The 19,021-nt window shown below is 32.6% G+C and overlaps 1 protein-coding gene and 2 long non-coding RNA genes across 4 annotated transcripts in view; all 3 read right to left on the bottom strand.

Annotated features, from left to right (window-relative positions):
• Positions 1-9,664, bottom strand: part of LOC127739235 (L-asparaginase-like) — a 42,451-nt gene extending 32,787 nt beyond the window's left edge. For both annotated transcript variants that reach the window (XM_052250854.1, XM_052250855.1), the window contains exons 1-2: positions 9,468-9,664; positions 5,654-5,771 (exon numbers count right to left, since the gene is read on the bottom strand). In XM_052250854.1, the coding sequence (XP_052106814.1) occupies positions 5,654-5,771; positions 9,468-9,642 (293 nt within the window). In that variant the 5' untranslated portion in view covers positions 9,643-9,664. The remainder of the gene's footprint in view (positions 1-5,653; positions 5,772-9,467) is intronic.
• On the bottom strand, positions 7,666-8,720 carry LOC127739247 (uncharacterized). The gene is made up of 2 exons (XR_008000360.1): positions 8,531-8,720; positions 7,666-7,806 (listed from the first exon to the last, which is right to left on the bottom strand). It is a non-coding gene; the product is annotated as an uncharacterized LOC127739247 (long non-coding RNA).
• Positions 9,665-14,240: 4,576 nt separating the features above from the next.
• Positions 14,241-18,020, bottom strand: LOC127739248 (uncharacterized). Its single transcript, XR_008000361.1, has 3 exons — positions 17,744-18,020; positions 16,317-16,428; positions 14,241-14,496 (listed from the first exon to the last, which is right to left on the bottom strand). It is a non-coding gene; the product is annotated as an uncharacterized LOC127739248 (long non-coding RNA).
• Between the last annotated feature and the right edge of the window lie 1,001 nt (positions 18,021-19,021).

The following is a 19,021-nucleotide window of genomic DNA, read 5'->3' as shown; positions in this document are numbered from 1 at the left end:
GTATTTGTTCAATTATCTTAAATCCACTAATTAGCAGTAAACAATCATTAACAAAGGTGATAAAACTGCCAAAGGCATTAGGTATTTAACTTAATCCCGTTGTCAGTTAATTAGTGTTACCAATCAGGTAACAATTTTACCGGAAACGCCGATAGGCATGAAATTTGGAAATTTTATTTTTTTGAAAAGGCAGAGGGGTGCATTCTTTTGCTTTGGAGGGCAGAAGGGCGGGGGTAAGGGCACCAAGGGCGGGCCGCCCTTCTATTTATGGCAGACGGGAACACTGAAGAAAAACAGACAAAAACACAAAAACTTAACTATAACCACTGAACCATGAAAATGGGGTCAAGGTCAGATGACACCTGCCAGTTGGACATGTACACCTTATAGTCCTTCCATACACCGAATATACAAGACCTATTGCTTATAGTATCTGAGATATGGACTTGACCACCAAAACTTAACCTTGTTCACTGATCCATGAAATGAGGTCGAGGTCAAGTGAAAACTGTCTGACGGGGATGAGGACCTTGTAAGGTACGCACATACCAAATATAGTTATCCTATTACTTATAATAAGAGAGAATTAAACGTAACAAAAAATCTGAACTTTTTTTTCAAGTAGTCACTGAACCATGAAAATGAGGTCAAGGACATTGGACATGTGACTGACGGAAACTTCGTAACATGAGGCATCTATATACAAAGTATGAAGCATCCAGGTCTTCTAGCTTCTAAAATATAAAGCTTTTAAAAAGTTAGCTAACGCCGCCGCCACCGCCGCCGCCGGATCACTATCCCTATGTCGAGCTTTCTGCGACAAAAGTCGCAGGCTCGACAAAAACTAACATCAGCTTTAATTTGACAGTAAATCATTAAAGTGCACAATTAAATCAATTTACAATAGAAGTGATGTTGCAATAATGCAACAATTTACTGATCCAGAAATCAAGAAAGAAAATCAATAAACTGTACCGTCCTCTTTAACTATATATCATTACTCAAAATGATAAACAGATAACTGCCAAACAATCCCAAATTTTACTACTTCAATGGGTACCAGTCACAGAAATGTTAACCTAAATGCAAAGCTTATCCAAAGTCACTCAAGCAAAAAAATGTAGGTTACATTGACCTAAATGTTGGTTTTTTTTATAATCAACATGTGGTTCTTTGATCTCAGTTGTTCATTGGTCAAAATTTGATTATGACTTCATACTTTCTTGCTTTCCTCTGACTTTTTGGTTGTGGTGTAATTAAAAAAAGGGCAACTGTGTCTGATGACATCACATATTTTTGCACATTTTAAGGAATAACTGTAATATTTTTTCTGTCTATGAAGAAATAACACCAAAAATGTGCTGCACACTGAATAACCCGCTATTTAAAAGTGTACACCACATTTTTGAGGTTATTTCAAATAGACAGAAAAAATATTACAGTAATTCCTTATAATTCAATTTTAAATTCCATTTTTAAGGAGTAAATCATGAAAAAAACGTTGATGACGTCAAAGTTCACATGAAAAATTATGTCTATGAGCTGATAGACAAAAAACATTCAGCCAATCAGAAGACGTGTTACATCCAAAATTAAATTATTCACAAAGAAAATTAAATATGCTTACATTTCATCTAAAATTCATAAGAAAAACAGATTCTTCCACTGAATTTTGTGTAATTCTGTATTTCTATACTCTCGACAGTTTAATTTTAAATATTCACATGCACGGCAAGCCTAACATGTTAAAGTTGAAAATGTAACTGTCTCTAGTGGAGAAATATTGTATACATAACCAATGAGGCAGTGGTAATATTAATATTTCTAGCCCTCTATAATGTTTTCCTTGTGCTATCAATAATAATAACACCAGGACAACCTCACAGAAAATGTTGAATATCCTTATGAAAATCATTAACACATTACTATGAAATACTATAATCAGCATGCAGAATACACAACATTAATGATATTAGTCTATACTGCAAAGCAAAGCATTTCCTTGCCACCAAATAAATTTTGTAACAGAGTTAAACAGACTATATATATATGCTCAATTAATTTTACCTCTGACTTTTGACATATAACCTTGAAACACAACAGACTGTATTTTCTTTTTTTACCTGCTCATTAAAGTACAATGTATACTGAACATGGAAAAAAGTACCCAGTCTATGTAATGACCTGAACAACTCAGCCTTCAACAAAGCTGAATCCTTGACCTTAACATTCAAAAGTACCCAGTCTATGTAATGACCTGAACAACTCAGCCTTCAACAAAGCTGAATCCTTGACCTTAACATTCAATAAAAAAAAGGTTTCAAGCATTAATATGTATCGAGGCCTTTTATAGCCAACTATACGGTATGGGTTTTTCTCATTGTTGAAGGCTGTACGGTTGCCTATAATTGCTAACATCCACTTTATTTGAACTTAGGTGGATATTTGTCTCATTGGCAATCATACCTCATCTCCTTATTTTTATATGGTACTTAATTTGAAGAAGAATGTCTTGACCATTAAGAAGAGGTTCACAATTGTTAACGAGGATTAAACTGGAATTTTGAACTCAGCTTGACCTCTAACCTCAGAATATTAAAATCAATAGGTTAAAACATCCTCGTATATGATTCCAGGGCATCTGGTGATGTTTTTATAATAAATGTAAACCTTGTGTTATATAGGTTTAGTGATTAAACCTTGTGTTATATAGGTTTAGTGATTAAACCTTGTGTTATATAGGTTTAGTGATTATAACAATTCAATGTCTGGCACATACTGTGGATTTATTCATTTTCGTGGATATCAATTTCCGTGGATTGAGGGAAAATTGTATTTTCCTGGTTTTGCCAAAGTATGTATAAATGCCAATAGAAAATTTGTTCTTCGTTGAGCATTTAATTTCATGGTTTAACTTTACCAACGAAATCCTTAAAAATTGGTATCCAACGAATAATAATGAATCCACAGTACCCAAAAAAGAAACCTTGATTTCCCAGTAAAAAAAAAACCTAATATTTAACATTTGAAATAAATCTGGTATTCTCACTCCTTTGACCTCATACAATTAAAGGTATTGTCTTGACATCAAGTTCCATCAAAAAGAAGTGAGAACCGGTAGAAAATGAAAAACTTCCTTGCATTTTCTATTCTACTTACATTAAAAGTCAATGTAGTAATAAAAGAATAACTTATCTAAGATTTCAAAAATTGAAAAATATTCAACCAATGACAGCACAATAATTCACAAATTCACATAATCATTATTCTTTAACTTTAGAGGGTACAACAACAAATAAAATGGTAAATATTCAGAGTGTTTGATTAGCATTGATAAATATCCATTATTGATTGTGTTACAATAGACTACCGGTATGTTTATTATAATACATGTACAGGCTTTTGACTCCTGAATATATAATTTTTCAACAGGTTACCTACTCTGTGGTAGGACATTCTGGTACTCTGTCAAGTCTCAAAGGAGAAAATACAAGCTTACAATCAGCGCAATTTGGGAAATCAATTTACAATTTTCCAATGATTCTGTTTTGTATAAGAAACATATAACAATTAATTTTTTACAAAAATTGAACCCATTGAAAGTTTGAGTTTCCTTCTTTTAGTTGCTCTTACTTGACCAAACACCAGAATGCCCTATCACAGAGTAGGTAACCTGTCAAAAAATTAAATACTCCCGATCAAAAGTCTGTAATATGAAAATAGTCTATACACAAGTGTTGTCTTAAAGTGTAACTTCTTTTATAAATGTAATAATATCCAAAATAAAATCTTTGTTACTTCCATAGTCAACCCAAAGTGTTATTTAAATTTTTTAAAAAACATCAAAGCATTCATGAGAGTCTGGATGGGGTTTATATAAAAGAGAATAATGGGCAAAAAGTGCAGAATAAAGGGCGAAAAAAAAAAGGATAGAGAAAAATAGGCAAAACAAATAAAGAATAGAAGATAATGGGAAGCTGAAATATAAAGAATAGAGAATAATGGTCAAAATAAATAAAAAATAGAGAAAAAAATGGTATAAAAAGTTAAAGAATAAAGAAAATGAAGAACACCCCATCCAAAACCTCATTCACTAGCACAGTGAGTACCACAAGATAAACACCAAAACATACCAAGAAGGCCGTTCTAGTCTTTGAAAAAAGATCATTTTCACAATGTATTAGAAGACAAAATGTATTTGCTTTCAGCTAAAAACAATAAAATGTTTACATGATCTAATTTAGAAATTTTTCAATTCTGCTGTTTTCTGAAGCAGACCAATGCATTACAGATTACTCACAGTAATTAAGTTAAAACACTCTCACATGGGTGAAACTACAGAAAGTGTCAAAACCAGAAAAGCAGGAAAAATTCAATATTTTGTAAAGCAATGTAGAGGGCCAAAAATTGTCAAAAATCCAGAAATCTGGCTTAGCAGAAGGTAGAATTTGAAGGACTAAATAGCCCTGAAAATTTATTGAACACAAAATATAATACATTTGTATGCTATCATTACTATTCACATTTTTTAAGAATCAAAAAGGCTTTCAGTAAATATGAAAATTAACCAAGTCTTAATGACACAATTTAACTACGACTTCATATGCAATTTTTTTTTCGTCAGATATTTAGCAAAAAATGGCTATTTTCAAGAACACTTTGGCTTAATGACCATAAAGCACAAGTGTCACCCTAAATTATTTAAACACAAAATACACTTACTGTTAAAAAATATTTTTGGGGAAAAGACTGTGCTTTATATTGATTCTAAGAATATATACAAGTTGGGACTATTATACTAATGGGACTGGAAACTGATCGATCTGTTGAGATTTCATTGTTCTGAAAGCAGATTTTTGATTTTTTGTTTTAATTGACAGCATATTGTGTCACATGGTTAATCAGCCTTCAATACATGTAAACAACATTATTATAATAGTCCCAGATACAAGTGAAAGTCAAGATTTTAGGAAATTTCAACTTTTTACTGAATATGTATACTGTCATTTGGTGGCTATATAACCGTCTTAATGTTTGGTCATAGGCCCAAAAGCCCAGGCTTGTAAAAGTATTATCCACCCTTTAAGAATTTCTACTATAGGCCAAAAGAATCTACATGAAATTAGTGTTTGGCTTGTGCCTACAAAATTTCATCAGGCAGATTGATAACCCATGAAAATGGTACATTTTAAATCAAAACTATAATGCTTTATCAAAGTCTTTATATTCAATATTTGATTCTGAAAATCAGAGATAGTTTTAAATATATTTAGTCTCAGGACCAATTTGACCACAATTATACCTTCTTCCTGAAGACTTTCATACATGCTCTTATTTTTCACAGTGATTGCTGGTGATTCAGGGTCAATCACTCTGAATTGGGATTTTTACCTGATAGGGTCATAAATTAGTATGTTATAGCACTTAATCACCAGCATTCACCATATTTCACTCCAATTCATGACCAAATAACATGAGTGATTTTACTATGTACTTAAACATTTGATTTCTAAATAGTACAAAATACTGTTTACAAAAATGTAATTGCATGAATGTTTCTGATGTAATGCTTTTTTTTAATGTACAAAATGTACAACTTCCATCTCTTCTAATGGAAAATGTGCTATCCTTACAAACATTACAATTGACTTACGGCATCGCAAGGTAATCTGCAACATCTGATGTAAGATACTTCTCAGCATACTCAACATCGTGAAACATTGGAAGGTGTTTCAGCTCTCCTACAAGAAAGTTTGCTTTTGGCTCATAAACTGAAAAAAAGAAATCATTAATGAATAAAAGGGAACAGAATATGACTATCAAGCAAAACAATGCCAGGGACAACAAATGTTTGACAACTTCAACAACTGAACAACATAAATTTAAGGACATCATAATGACATTTGTACAACTTCTTTTTTGACAATTTGTCAACATAGCATACCATTTTATACTTAGGTTGACATGCTTTTTATGTTAGATAGAATAGGCTGCATTATGGGATGAAAGAAACACAGTTAAAAATTGTCCATGTACGTAACAGGGATCCCTGCAACTTGCCTAGAAAAGTCCATAACATTACAAAAATAAGGACCTCAACATTTTTCCAAAGTGTTATCTCTGTAATAGAGGGGTGACAAAAAATTAATATTGGCTTCTGTGGCAACAAAATTCATTCCAAACAAATGTCCCCCTGTAAAACTTCAATTGATTCATCAAAGGGTATAATTTTAGAATTGTGGGCCAGTTTCCTAACTACCTTTGCTGCTCTTTGGTACTTTTAAACAATATCTATGTGGAGCAGGATCTGCCTACCATTCCGGAGCACCTGAGATCACCCCAAGTTTTTGGTTGGGTTCATTTTGCTCAAGTCTTTGGTTTTCTATGTTGTGTTTTGTGTACTGTTATTTGTCTGTTTGTCTTTTTCTTTTTAGCCATGGCATTGTCAGTTTATTTTCGACTTATGAGTTTGAATGTCCCTTTGATATCCCCTCGCCCTGAGACTACTATAACACAGAGATTGGTCACTATAGATTTATCGGATTATCTGAGTCTCCGGTAGTTAGCTACGTTATTTTAACGTAGTTTCGTATTCGACCGTAGCAGACGACATATATCACCTATCACTGAGAATACTATAACAGTATCGGATATTATTGTTTTTCTTTTAAAAATAATTTAAAAACAAAATTGAATTAATCAAAAAAAAAAAAGAATATAGTTTTTATCTTTCAAATGCAGTTATCTCTATTCATATTTAAATTTTTGTTTTTAATCATTAATAATTTGTTAATAGTTTGTTATTATGCGGCCACTCTTGAAAATGTGAATGTGATTAATCTTATCAATCTTACAGTTACATTGTTTTGTAAATAGGTTCCCTATAACATTTTTTTGTTGGGTAACTGCTGACAATTTACCATGTGAAAATTCTGAGAAGCCAAAAATAATGCGGAATGTATAAATACGTAGCAATGTCAGATCTAAACAAGAATGTTAAATATGATAGCATATATTGATGTCACCTTTCTGTAAATTCAACTTCGATTCACAACTGCTTGTCAATGGCAAATATTTCATGTACAGTCAGCCTGATTAAACCGAAATGAACTATTTTCAAATTTTGTTTAAAGTTTGTTTTTATGTTATGTCGTTACACCAATGTCCCATGCTAGTGGTGGTGATGAGCGCCTAAAAATATTTAACATTGTCACATTCTTTATGTGCCCGTCTCAAGTCAGGAGCCTGTAATTCAGTGGTTGCTGTTGGTTCATGTCCGTCATATTTGAATTTTCGTAAATTGCTTTGTTATTGTAGACACTTCGTTTTCTCTAGTGAATTGTTATATATTTTCCATGTCGGGGACTTTTGAAGCTGACTGCACGGTATAGGTTTTCTCATTGTTGAAGGCAATTACGGTGCATTCCAATAACTTACATCCACTTCATTGAACTTCATTTGGACTAAAGGAGTTGTCTGATGATCATTAGCAAAAATATATAAAAATCTCCTTAAAGTTTGCTTCAAGTGGCTATTCCTTTAATATATAAAGATGTGTGGTTACTTGTTTTTTTTCTTTCATTGAACTGTTATGCAAACTGAGCGTGTTAGTGAATTTCTGCATTCCTGTCTTAGTTTTAATGTATATAATAATAAAAATGTATATTCAAAGACTTAAATATTTATTTCTCCATGTAAGACAAGCATGACAAATTCAATGAAATTAAAAAAAATACTAAAAAAAGTAATTTTCTCCTGTAGTACTTCTCCCTTCTTCTAATGCGTGATTTCTTTCTGGGGGTATTCCTACAATAAAGAATATATTATAAATAAAAAGAAAAAATAATCTTTGTCGAGTTTATAGCATAGGCAATTCATTAATTTTTAAGACAGTAATCTGAGACTTGAGACTCAGCAGTAATTGACCAATCATGTCAATATGGATCAAAATAGTTAAACTGATAAAGGATGCAGACCAAAGGTGCTTCCCAAGGTGCATGTACTTTTTACATCATGTTTGGGTCAATTATTTAAAAAAAATACGTCTATTTAGGAACTCATGATGTACTTGGTGACACATTTTCATTGCATAATATTATTATACTAGCATGTATAGACTGCATATATATTATCAAGGGAACCAAATATAAATCTAAATTTCTTTCACTAACAATACAAATTCACCTATCAGACCTCATGTTGTGTGTGTGCAACTTGTCTCGTGTGTTTCTCAGTTCTGCAGCGGGAACTTACTGATACAGAAAAATTGGAATTTCATATAATTACAAATTTTACATCATTACATCGGTTAATTACTAAGGCTTGCACATACATTATCCGGAAAACAGATTGTTCATCTGAATGTAAGTTATGGGTGAGTTGCTCATTGACCCTGTCCCACGGACTGGTAATAACTCGAGGTTACTTTCCAGTTTGGTCGGTAAATTCAAGTCTATAACTGCACTTATTTTATTTAAAGTGCTTATAAACCAACATTTATGAAAATGTCAAATCTTATATTCACACTTACCGGAACATAACACTCTTTATAAATCCACATTTGTTAATTATTATTTTCTCTTTCGCTGTCAAATATGGCGGTCGAATCCTTCTTGTCAATCATTGCGAGTCACGTGCCGAGTCACGTGATCGAAGACTTAGAATTAATTACTATTTGACTGGTCAGTACGGGAAGTGACCAATCTCTGTGTTATAGTAGTCTCAGCCTCGCCTCTCTTTTTCTATATATCATTTCAAAAACTTGCACCTGAAAGATGTAATTTGCTTGTCTGAAATGGTGGTAAATTGAGCTTGTTGTATTGCTGTTTCATTGATATACACAATGTATACCCACAACTCATTTATTCATGTTTATTGAAACTGGGGAGGGGGGGGGGGGGGGGGACATCAGCTTAATTGAAGCTGTAAATGGCACAAGTTGTTTTAATATTTTGAATTTCTTCTGTTTACATTTTTACATAATAAAATGGTTTTTTGATGCTTTATCTTTTCAACATACAATTTTATAAGTTGTATACCCTTGACTGTGTAAAATGGTGAAAATTTTTAATTCAGAGCTACATCTGAGACTACTTTAACACACTGTGTTATAGTAGTTTCAGGCTACATGTACTGGATTTTACTTCTGATGAAATAGAAAAGCAAAGGGACAGAAGTGAAACAACTTCTAAGTTCTTTGCCAATGACCCTTTATGGTTACTTCTATAGTATAGCACTATATAGTATAGGTCTTTCATGATAACTTGGGACAATGCCATGATTGAACAGGAAGAAGTCTATTGCGTGTTCTTCAATAACTGGTCTTGAATTCTTACACGAGTGCTTTGGAGTGTTTAAATATGGTTTGAATAAATTATCGAATACGTTTTCAATTAATGTTGTTACTTTAATTTATGGCAGAGGTCAAGCTGCAAGAACATATATGAATATGTATTGCAGAAGTATACCTCCTTGATTATTTGATTTCATTCCAATTGTACCACCCGTGTACAAAACCAGAATTCTGGCCTCCGCTTCTTGGTCAATAGATTCATGTAACGCAGTTTTCTTGAGTTCTGCCTCTCTAATGGACAAATCAAACTCATTTGAATTCCCATTTGTGAGAGTTTCGTCTGATTCCATCCTTTTTTAACTTTCTTATTTTCACATTGAAGAACTAATGTAATACTGCTAAATACCAGAAGTGGCTTTCTTTTCAACACGAAGAGGAAGGGTCGAAAATATGAGGATAGATTCTTTCTGTTCGTTACGACTTTTTATTGATTCATGTTAAACATAACCCATTGTTAGTTTGGGATTGCCTAAGTAGTATTTAATGTAGAGAAATTCTGTAAACAAAGAAGTTTTTTTAAAAGGCGCATTTTTGATTATGTGATTCTAAATTTTAGGAGAAAAAGTAATTTATTCAAAAGGGAATACAAAAATTCTATTGAAATTGATCTGGGAACAGTATAACTAATAATATATATGTTCCTGAATTGATTAAAAAAAGTCATTTCTTTTTTAATTCTTCCTGTTGAATATGCAGGGATTTTCAAACTGAAAGAAACTTGACTGAATTCTGGGTATTTGTTAAGAAATAATAGAACGCTTTTCGAAGGTAAAAGACGAAGACATGAGCATTGAGTTTACGTCAAGGTTAGATAAATTTATATTCAAGGTAAAATATCTGGTGCGTTTAGTTCAATAACTAGTCTGAATCTGACTACGATTACACATTTGGCTACCGGTTTATGTCATTGTCCCGGGTAGCTTTCTCATTGACAAATTCACCTTTATTCATTTTGAATCAAAATTTGTTAAATAACTAAATAAAACTTTTAGAATGTAATTAACAGAAAACATATTATTTTTTTAGGTTTGTAGTCCAACTGGAACCAATTCAACACTGTAATAAAGATCTTTATATGTTGTTTTTATTGGTGTAAATATTGATTTTGTAAATTAAAACCATACTAAATTCTATTGTTATACACACTGCATGCACTTTAACGACACTACAATCTGTCGATACCTATATTTTGACATTGCACAATGTCACGTTTTTCTCTGATTATTAATGACGTCTTTACACTAAACCCATTGGATGTTGGATGTGTACCGACTGATATTTTAGTCTTAGATACGTGATTTTTTTATCAGTTGTAAGACGTTTTTCTGCTTTGTATCGATCTTATTTGTTAAGTACTTTTCAACTGATTTTTTTAGTTTGTTCTTATGTTGTACCCATGTTAGGGGAGGGCTGAGCGCTCACAAGCATGTTTAACCACGTCACATTCTTTATGTGCCTTTCCCAAGTCAGGGGCTTGTAGTTCAGTGGTTGTCGTTGATTTATGTCTGTCATATTTGTTTTTCGTAAATTGTTTTGTTATAAATTAGGCCGTTAGTTTTCTAGATTGAATTGTTTCATAATTTTCATGTCGGGGCCTTTTACAGCCGACTATACGGTATGGGTTTTTCTCATTGCCGAAGGCCTTACGATTGCCTATAATTGCTTACATCCACTTTATTTGAACTTTGGTGGATACTTGTCTCCTTGGCAATCATTTGGCAATAATAACACATCTCCTTATTTTTATATAGAACCAAATTTGTTGAGAAAAAAAAAAGAAAAAACACATTGTAGTATTATGAAAATTTTGATTATTGCTTTAGTAAATAATTTAGTTTACGCAAAATAGACACAAGTTAATCAAACGTAGAACAAAGAATACTATAACGATTTCAAAAGTTATACTGTTAAGGCATATATTTCAGAGACATATATACAAAATATATGTCTTTGTATATATTTAAGGGATACAGAACTAAAGAAGAGAAAGAAAAATAAGGGATGATAAAAAGTGACATGTATGTGTGTGTGCTTTTGAACTATCTGTTATTTCTCATATGTAATCGCATTATGCCAGAAACCTTTTCGTCTTTTTAGTATTGTCAAAACATTTCTAAATCATGAGTTCTTGATTTGTTCATACATGTATATTAAATTTATGTTACCACAGATAGAATATATTAAGATATTACATATGGTTTGATTTTTTTTTGTTTCTCGTTGGTTTATTTGGTCACGTTTTTCCCAATATATATTTTGTATTTTTTCACCATTTTGACATTTTGACTCGACGTTACTATTTATAAAAATGATATTGACCCCTTGTTACTAAAAATAGTAACATCGAGTCAATATCGTTTCCAAAAATAGTAACATCGAGTCAATATTGTTTCCAAAAATAGTAACATCGAGTCAATATCATTTTCAAACTTAAACTATTTAATTACATATGTAATATATAAATTAAGGACTTAAACTCAGTCAGTTTGATTATATTGAACCTCGGACTTCGTCCTCGGTCAATATAATCTGAACAGGTCTATATATAACGTATTGACCTCGTCAAAAGTCCATAATTGATAAATATTAGTTCCTATATCATCCTAGTAAAGGGGACAATTGAAAAAAAGACTGAAGTGATTTAAATCCTCTCGTGGAGCTTCATGACGACAAGAAGGGTCCGACACAATATTGAATAGATCGTCGTTGAGAAAGATTGCTGAACATTTAAATTTGGTTAATAAAATGCTGAGTTTTCAGGCCCAAAGTAAAAGGGCTACAATTACGTCTTGTAAATCTGACAATTTTTCAGTTCAGATTTAAATTTGGACACTAATCCTACTTTGCGTTTATATACAAATTTAAATCATTCCATTGCCGTATAGTTGATGGTATATCTATTCATAAGTGTTACTTGTTAAGACCAAAGGCGCATGGGTACATGATACTACTCTCAACAATCAGCCAAACTACCTTATACTGTTGACTAGTCATGTATACACGTAGTTGCTGAAGAACAGTAAGTGAATATGATGCTAGTTTAATTATTAAGATTAACGAAGTCTGTCCCATAGTAACGGTACATGACAGGTCAGCATTGGTGTGTCGGGTTGATAATGAGGTCTATGTGTCAGTATATATGAAGATTAAAAATATTGCAATTGCAACATGCAACATTTTATTTTTTGGAAGGTTAATGTTGTGAGATAATTCCTATAATACTCAATGTGGTCATTGTGATTTAATCCAGTCAGAACTTTGATTTTAGATCATACAATGATAGTTATTCCTATAGAGTCAGAACTAGTAAAGTATCATATTTTGTATGTAACATTTATACAATGTCCATCTTCCGTCGGTGTAACATCTAGTATGCACTCCGATTGCTTCTGTTATTCAAAGCAATACACGGTATAAATATATTAATTAGCACCGTGCCCTTGTATCGAGCTGTCCAGTCAACCCGATAAAACCTTTCCTTTCCTTGGTGTCATGCTGCCACACACAAAACAACTTACTGCATATAACTTCAAACTTTTTGTATAATGACTTTTCAACTATTATCTATATTGTTTGTAATATATTAATACAAGTGAATTATGATAATCTTGTTGTCATTGTCCCACCTTTATTGTATCTACGATTACATTTTATCTCTATTTTTTTCTTATTAATTCTACAAATGCCGCTTTGTTGACAACAGCTAGGGAACTTTTCCAATACGAAATTAAGGAGGCTTTGGTTTCTTAACGTATTAATACATCCCTGATTTTCAAATTTTCTTCTTGATGAAGGACAATCTAGAAAAACACTTCGGACGCGTGTAATTATGAGGTGTAATTTTGTTTTCAATCAGTCGGTTTTTATGAATTGTTTAAATGTTTAGAATATCTCTGTATTGTCATTACACCATCTATCTTTGAACTCAAAATTGGATTAATATTTGTTTTATTTTATTTCATCTTTTTGTCTTATAAAAACTAGAGTGCATGGACGATCATTGTTTATGTAATAATAAGATTTGAAGAGGCTGTCAATGGTACCTTGAGGAATATACAGTGAGTGATGATATATTCGGCTTTGATCGTTCATGATGAAGGTAAATCCAGAAGAACTTCGGACGCCGATAGAAATTATCAAGTGTTATTTTCATTTTTTTTAAACTATTTTGTTACATTTTTTATTGACAGTAAATTAAAACGTCGTGTCGTATTGTATTGGAATGACCGTAGTTTTAGTTTTGTTTTCTCTCGGAATATGATCTCTTTAAGTGGTACTAGTCTACGATGTTTAAAATTTGCTCCATCCCAGTAATGGGTATAATCATATTCAGTGACTTGAATAGATTTATATATTTAATTTACCCCCAAAACTCATGTGCTAAAAAGGTATGACAACAAGAACTCGACCTTTTAACATGTCTATTATAAGACTGCCTTGTCACTAAACCCACAAGTGCCTATACCTGTTCAATACCTTCAACATCTGTAACAAACGACAGCGACGGCCGGTTGAGCACCAAACTCTATGAATACACCTTATCTCTATTTGTCCGCCATTACTGGACATCACACAGGTTCCCGTAAAATTTTGACGTCACAATACAAATTATCTGACGCCACAATGAAAAAGTGATTGTTGTATGACGTCAAAAGTTCAAGCGGGACAGATTCTCGGGTCAGCCGGGAATAGCGATAAGGTGTATTTTTCCATCGTGAACTTTCGATTTTTCTGTAGGAACATTTAAACAACTTTTGCATAAGGCGTACGTACAACTTTCAGTTATAAATTTATGCATTTGATAAGAATATATCGTATTGCTGTAAAATCAATACTTTTTGTTGTTGTATAGAATGAGCTGGTATTATATATATAAACACAAAAGAAATATTTCCAAGAACAATTTATTTCACCTGACTCAAAAATAGAGTATCTAAAACAAATTCTTTGCTGTAACATATATAACATGTAACAATTGTTTCAATGACTTTCTTAAATCTATATGAATCTCCAATAGCAAGTACGGTTCTTCTGTATGTTAAGCCTTTTTAGTATCACGAAAGCTAAAGATGATTTTCAACCACTGTAGTATTTGCCTTTCTAGTTTATAGTTAATCAAAAGCATTTCCATCATTTTCTGGTAACTGCAAAAGAAAACAGATTGATATATGAGCACTGCATGCATGAAAGTATTGTCGATAGTTTGATACCTTCTGATGCTTCCATATAGAAATATCACAATGACCTCTTCCCTTTTCTTGTCTTTGAAATTATTCTGTTAATTTAAAAAAAAACACATACATTTTACTATTAGTTCCCTCCAATGTTCTACATACATTTTACTGTTAGTTCCCTCCAATGTTCTATCAATTTTGATTTAATTAGACGTACTTCTAACGTTAACATATAAAAAAAATCGTTAGGGGTTCCGCGGAACCCGTGTCTCTTGCCTGCGATTGCTGCTGTCAGTGTAAAAGTGTAATGTGGACTTTAAAAGTGAATCCATTTATCAGCAAAATACAGAATTTAAAAAAAAATCAAACTTTTTATTTAGATGCTATTTCAGGTCTTGAAAATAAGCGTCTGTCCAAGTTTCATAACAATCATGAAGGTTTACAAATTTATCAAGTCAAAATAGTATATTCCCAGACTGTCTGTAAATGTGAACTGTAAAAAACTAAGTCCATCTATCAGAAAAAAACTGAATATGAAAAATATATATAATTCCATGAAGGTTTGACAAAGTTATTGATGACTTAAAAACTCTAACCTCAGACTGGTATCTACTTGTTAAATGTAAAAAAAAAGAGTCCATTTATCAGTATAAACCGTTGACACAGAGATATGTCTCGCCTTTTTTTGTTATTTTGTCCTTTTGTTCAAAGTCAGTAGACCATGACTGAGGGGACAGGGTCAAATAATCTCCATGGAAATGAGATTTGCCAGTGCTAATACAACTGCATACCAAATATCATTAACCTATCACTATATTGGTTCCCCATAAACTGACCTAATCACAAACTAATACATTGTTGACGACGCCGGGAACAGCATACCTATGTATCGCTTGTTGACTCCGTCAAGGCGAGACAAAAATACGGAAAAATGAAAATTAGTATTTTCAAAATGTTGCCCTCGATACTTTCTTAGGTCATAAATAAGCTTCTGTCCAAATTTCCTAATATTCCATGAAGGTTTGACAAAGTTATTGATGTCTAAAAAAAACTTTAACCTCAGACTAAATCTGAATGTTAACTGTAAAAAAAAAGTAAGTCCATTTATCAGTAAAATACGGATAATGAAAATAAATAATTTGAAAATTTTGCTCTGGATACTGTATTTTGGTCATAAACAAGCTTCTGTCCAAATTTCCTAAAATTCCACGAAGGTTTAACAAAGTTATTGTTTTGAACAAATTTTAACCACACACTGAACCTAAAGGTTGACGCCACCGACGCCGTCGACGGAATCTGGGATCGCTATGTCCCGCTTTCGCGACATTTATTTTCGCGACATAAATGTCGCAGGCTCGACAAAAATTCAAATGTACTAAATAACTACTGATCGTCATGATTGTTTAATTGCAGAGATAATAGTTATTCAATTTAAGTATATAGAGGCTGAAAATCAGTGCTTTCATCAAATCAATCTTTGATCATTCTATGGATTTTGTTTCAAAAGCTTTTGCGAGGGTTCATTTTTAAGACCCATGAGTAGTTCACCCCGCCCAATTTATAGAGGTTGTGGCATGATTTGTCTTTAGCTAAAATATCATTTGTTGTATGAACGATTGAGTCTGACCAACCTTGAAGGTCAATTTGGGTACCTCTAGATTTTTCTGTGTTAAGTACTTTGTGTTGTTGGGTTGATATATCATTGTCCTGAACCCCAAATCTCCTTAAATTCATGTGTCGCAACTCTAACATTATAGTTGCATTACACTTCTACTTCTATGTGCACTTACCGATAATAAAGATATAGCATAGAGCTAAAACAGTGAGAATGGCTAAAATAAGTTTTATAAGTAACTGCAGACCTCTGTACAGCAATCCATTGGATTCCATTATATTTTCTCACTGAAAAACATAGACTGATTTCGTGTATTTATGTTTTAACTAGAGTTCTTAGGCGGCACACAATTAATATTCTGAAACAAACATTTTTGTAGTTTGATTGATTGCGTGATTGATTGGTGTTTAACGCCACTTTCAAACTATTGTGCTTTTTCGTGGCGGTCAGTTTTTATTGCTGAGGAAGCCGGAGTGCCCAGAGAGAACCACCGACCTTCGGTAGGGAAACTGACAATCCTAGTCAATTAAGATTGGAGTCCAGTGCCCCTGCCCCGTGCGGGATTCGAACTCGATCACAACCTCAGTGTTGACTGGCTAGTGATACAGTAGTTGGACTACTTAGACCACTCGGCCACCGAGGCGCCTTTTAATAGTTTGAGAATATTCCACAAAGTGTCGGAACTTTAGAAACTAATTAAGTAAAGTTTCAATTTCTGTTGTTCATCTTACAAGTTTTATCAAGCTAAGTGCCTTGTCTTTTTTGGTCTGATGTTTTATTTACGTAGACCCCTCAGTTTCATTTTTTATCCGTAAAAATGATTTCTTTCATGCATACCAATATATATCATTATATAAGAAAATATTTCTTAATCTAATTATGTCTTTCCTGAGAAATCTGTGAGCGTTTCTGGAATTTTCAAATATTTTTCATGTGTATAACCATAAATTGCTGCAGAAATTAATAAGGCATGTTTGTTTGTTATTATCAATCAAATAAAACACTTTAACTTTAACTTTTAATCCAAAATATTAAATGTTTATAACCTCCCTTCCATGAAACCAAATTTCAAGACATCCATCTATGAAACATTGTCACAATATACACAATAAATGACCTTGAATAACACCCTTTAACAAGACAAAATTTCATACATTGTTTCAGCCTGTATATGTACAAAGTTTCATATGAAAATATAAGACAATGTTTTGTTTAACAATATGAAAAGGAATACTGCTTTGAACAACACAGACACGCTGAGTCGTATTTTTAACGTGGTAGGTCACAGGGTAGGAAGACATGTTATTCCTCTTACACCTATCATTTTGTTAGACACATGTTAGAGCCAATCTTAACTCTTCCTCGGTTTAACTATCAATTTCAATTCATGATTTGGTTGCCTTGGAATCAAAATAATCACCCCTGAGGCTGTACTCGAGCACGCTACCATGCAGGAGACGTGGTCTGTTGTATTCAAATAGTAGTGTCATAATGCACATATAAAATAACACCGTAATGGTGTGAAAATAAGGAGATCTTTTGTCGTACTAAGATAATCAAAGTAGTTTGTGTATATAAATATTGGATAAAATTATTCATTACCTTTAAGTCTATGCAGTTCCAAAATGGCGAATACCAATTAAATGTTTAAATCTTTCTGCTAGAACATAATGTCAATAAATGCGTACGTGTCTATATTTAAACTAATATATATAGATTTAATCCTCAATAGTGAAATTTTAGTGAGTCGTACTCAGAGTAGTTTTTGAGGTGGAAATACAGCCATTTTTGTCCATTTGTCATGATGAACCTTAACTAAGTCTTAGTGTGGTTATAAACGCGGATCACTGTTTGGTTGTAAATTGTACTTTATAATCTTCTTCCCGGTTACGAGTCGGGACTCTAGCTGCAATTGGGTGTATATTAATTTTGACTCGGGTATTTACTTGACTTTAATATTATTAAAGATAAATTGTATTTATTATAAAATATGGGGATATGGTATGCTTGCCAATGAGACAACTATCTAATTTCACGTGTTTAATAAGCAATTAAAGGTCATCGTACGGCCTTCAACAATGAGCAAAAGCCCCGACATGACAAAATGTGAAACATTTCAACGAGAAAAAAAAACAACGCCCTGATTTTTGACAAAATAATAAACGAAAAAAAGAATGATATGACAGACAGCTCCAACGACAACCAATGAACTACAGGCTCCTGATTTGAGACGGGCACTTGCAGAATGTGTTGGGGTTACACATGTTTGTAAGCGCTCCTCCACTCGCCAAAACGGGACAATGGTATAACAGCACAATATTAGAACAAGCTTAATAAAATGCTTCGCTGGGCGCAGCTTGATACGACCGCAGAGGTCGAACCCTGAACAGTTGGGGCAAGTATGGACACAACATTCAAGCTTGATACAGCTCTAAATTTGGATTGTGATTAAATATTTGACACAGCATAGGTTTCTGACACAGAAAGAATGTGGTCTAAGAACTTGATTTTTTTTAATTTACCTATTATGGTCCAAAGTCCAAAATCAAAATACATGGTTAGATTCAGCATATCAAAGAACCCCATATATTCAATTTTTGTTGAAATCAAACAAAGTATAATTTTGGACCCCAACTTGGACAAACTTGAAAACTGGGCCCATAATAAAAAATCTAAACACATGTTTAGATTCAGCATATCAAAGAACCCCAAGAATTCAATTTTTGTTAAAATCAAACTAAGTTTAATTTTGGACCCTTTGGACCTTTATGTAGACCAATTTAAAATACGGGACCCAAAATTAAAAATCTAAATACACGGTTAGATTTGGAATATCAAAGAACCCAAATAATTCAATTTTTGATGAAATCAAACAAAGTT

Source organism: Mytilus californianus, unplaced genomic scaffold, assembly GCF_021869535.1.
Source record: "Mytilus californianus isolate M0D057914Y unplaced genomic scaffold, xbMytCali1.0.p SCAF_4, whole genome shotgun sequence".
NCBI classification, from domain to species: domain Eukaryota; kingdom Metazoa; phylum Mollusca; class Bivalvia; order Mytilida; family Mytilidae; genus Mytilus; species Mytilus californianus.
This window is presented reverse-complemented; position numbering and strand designations above follow the sequence as displayed.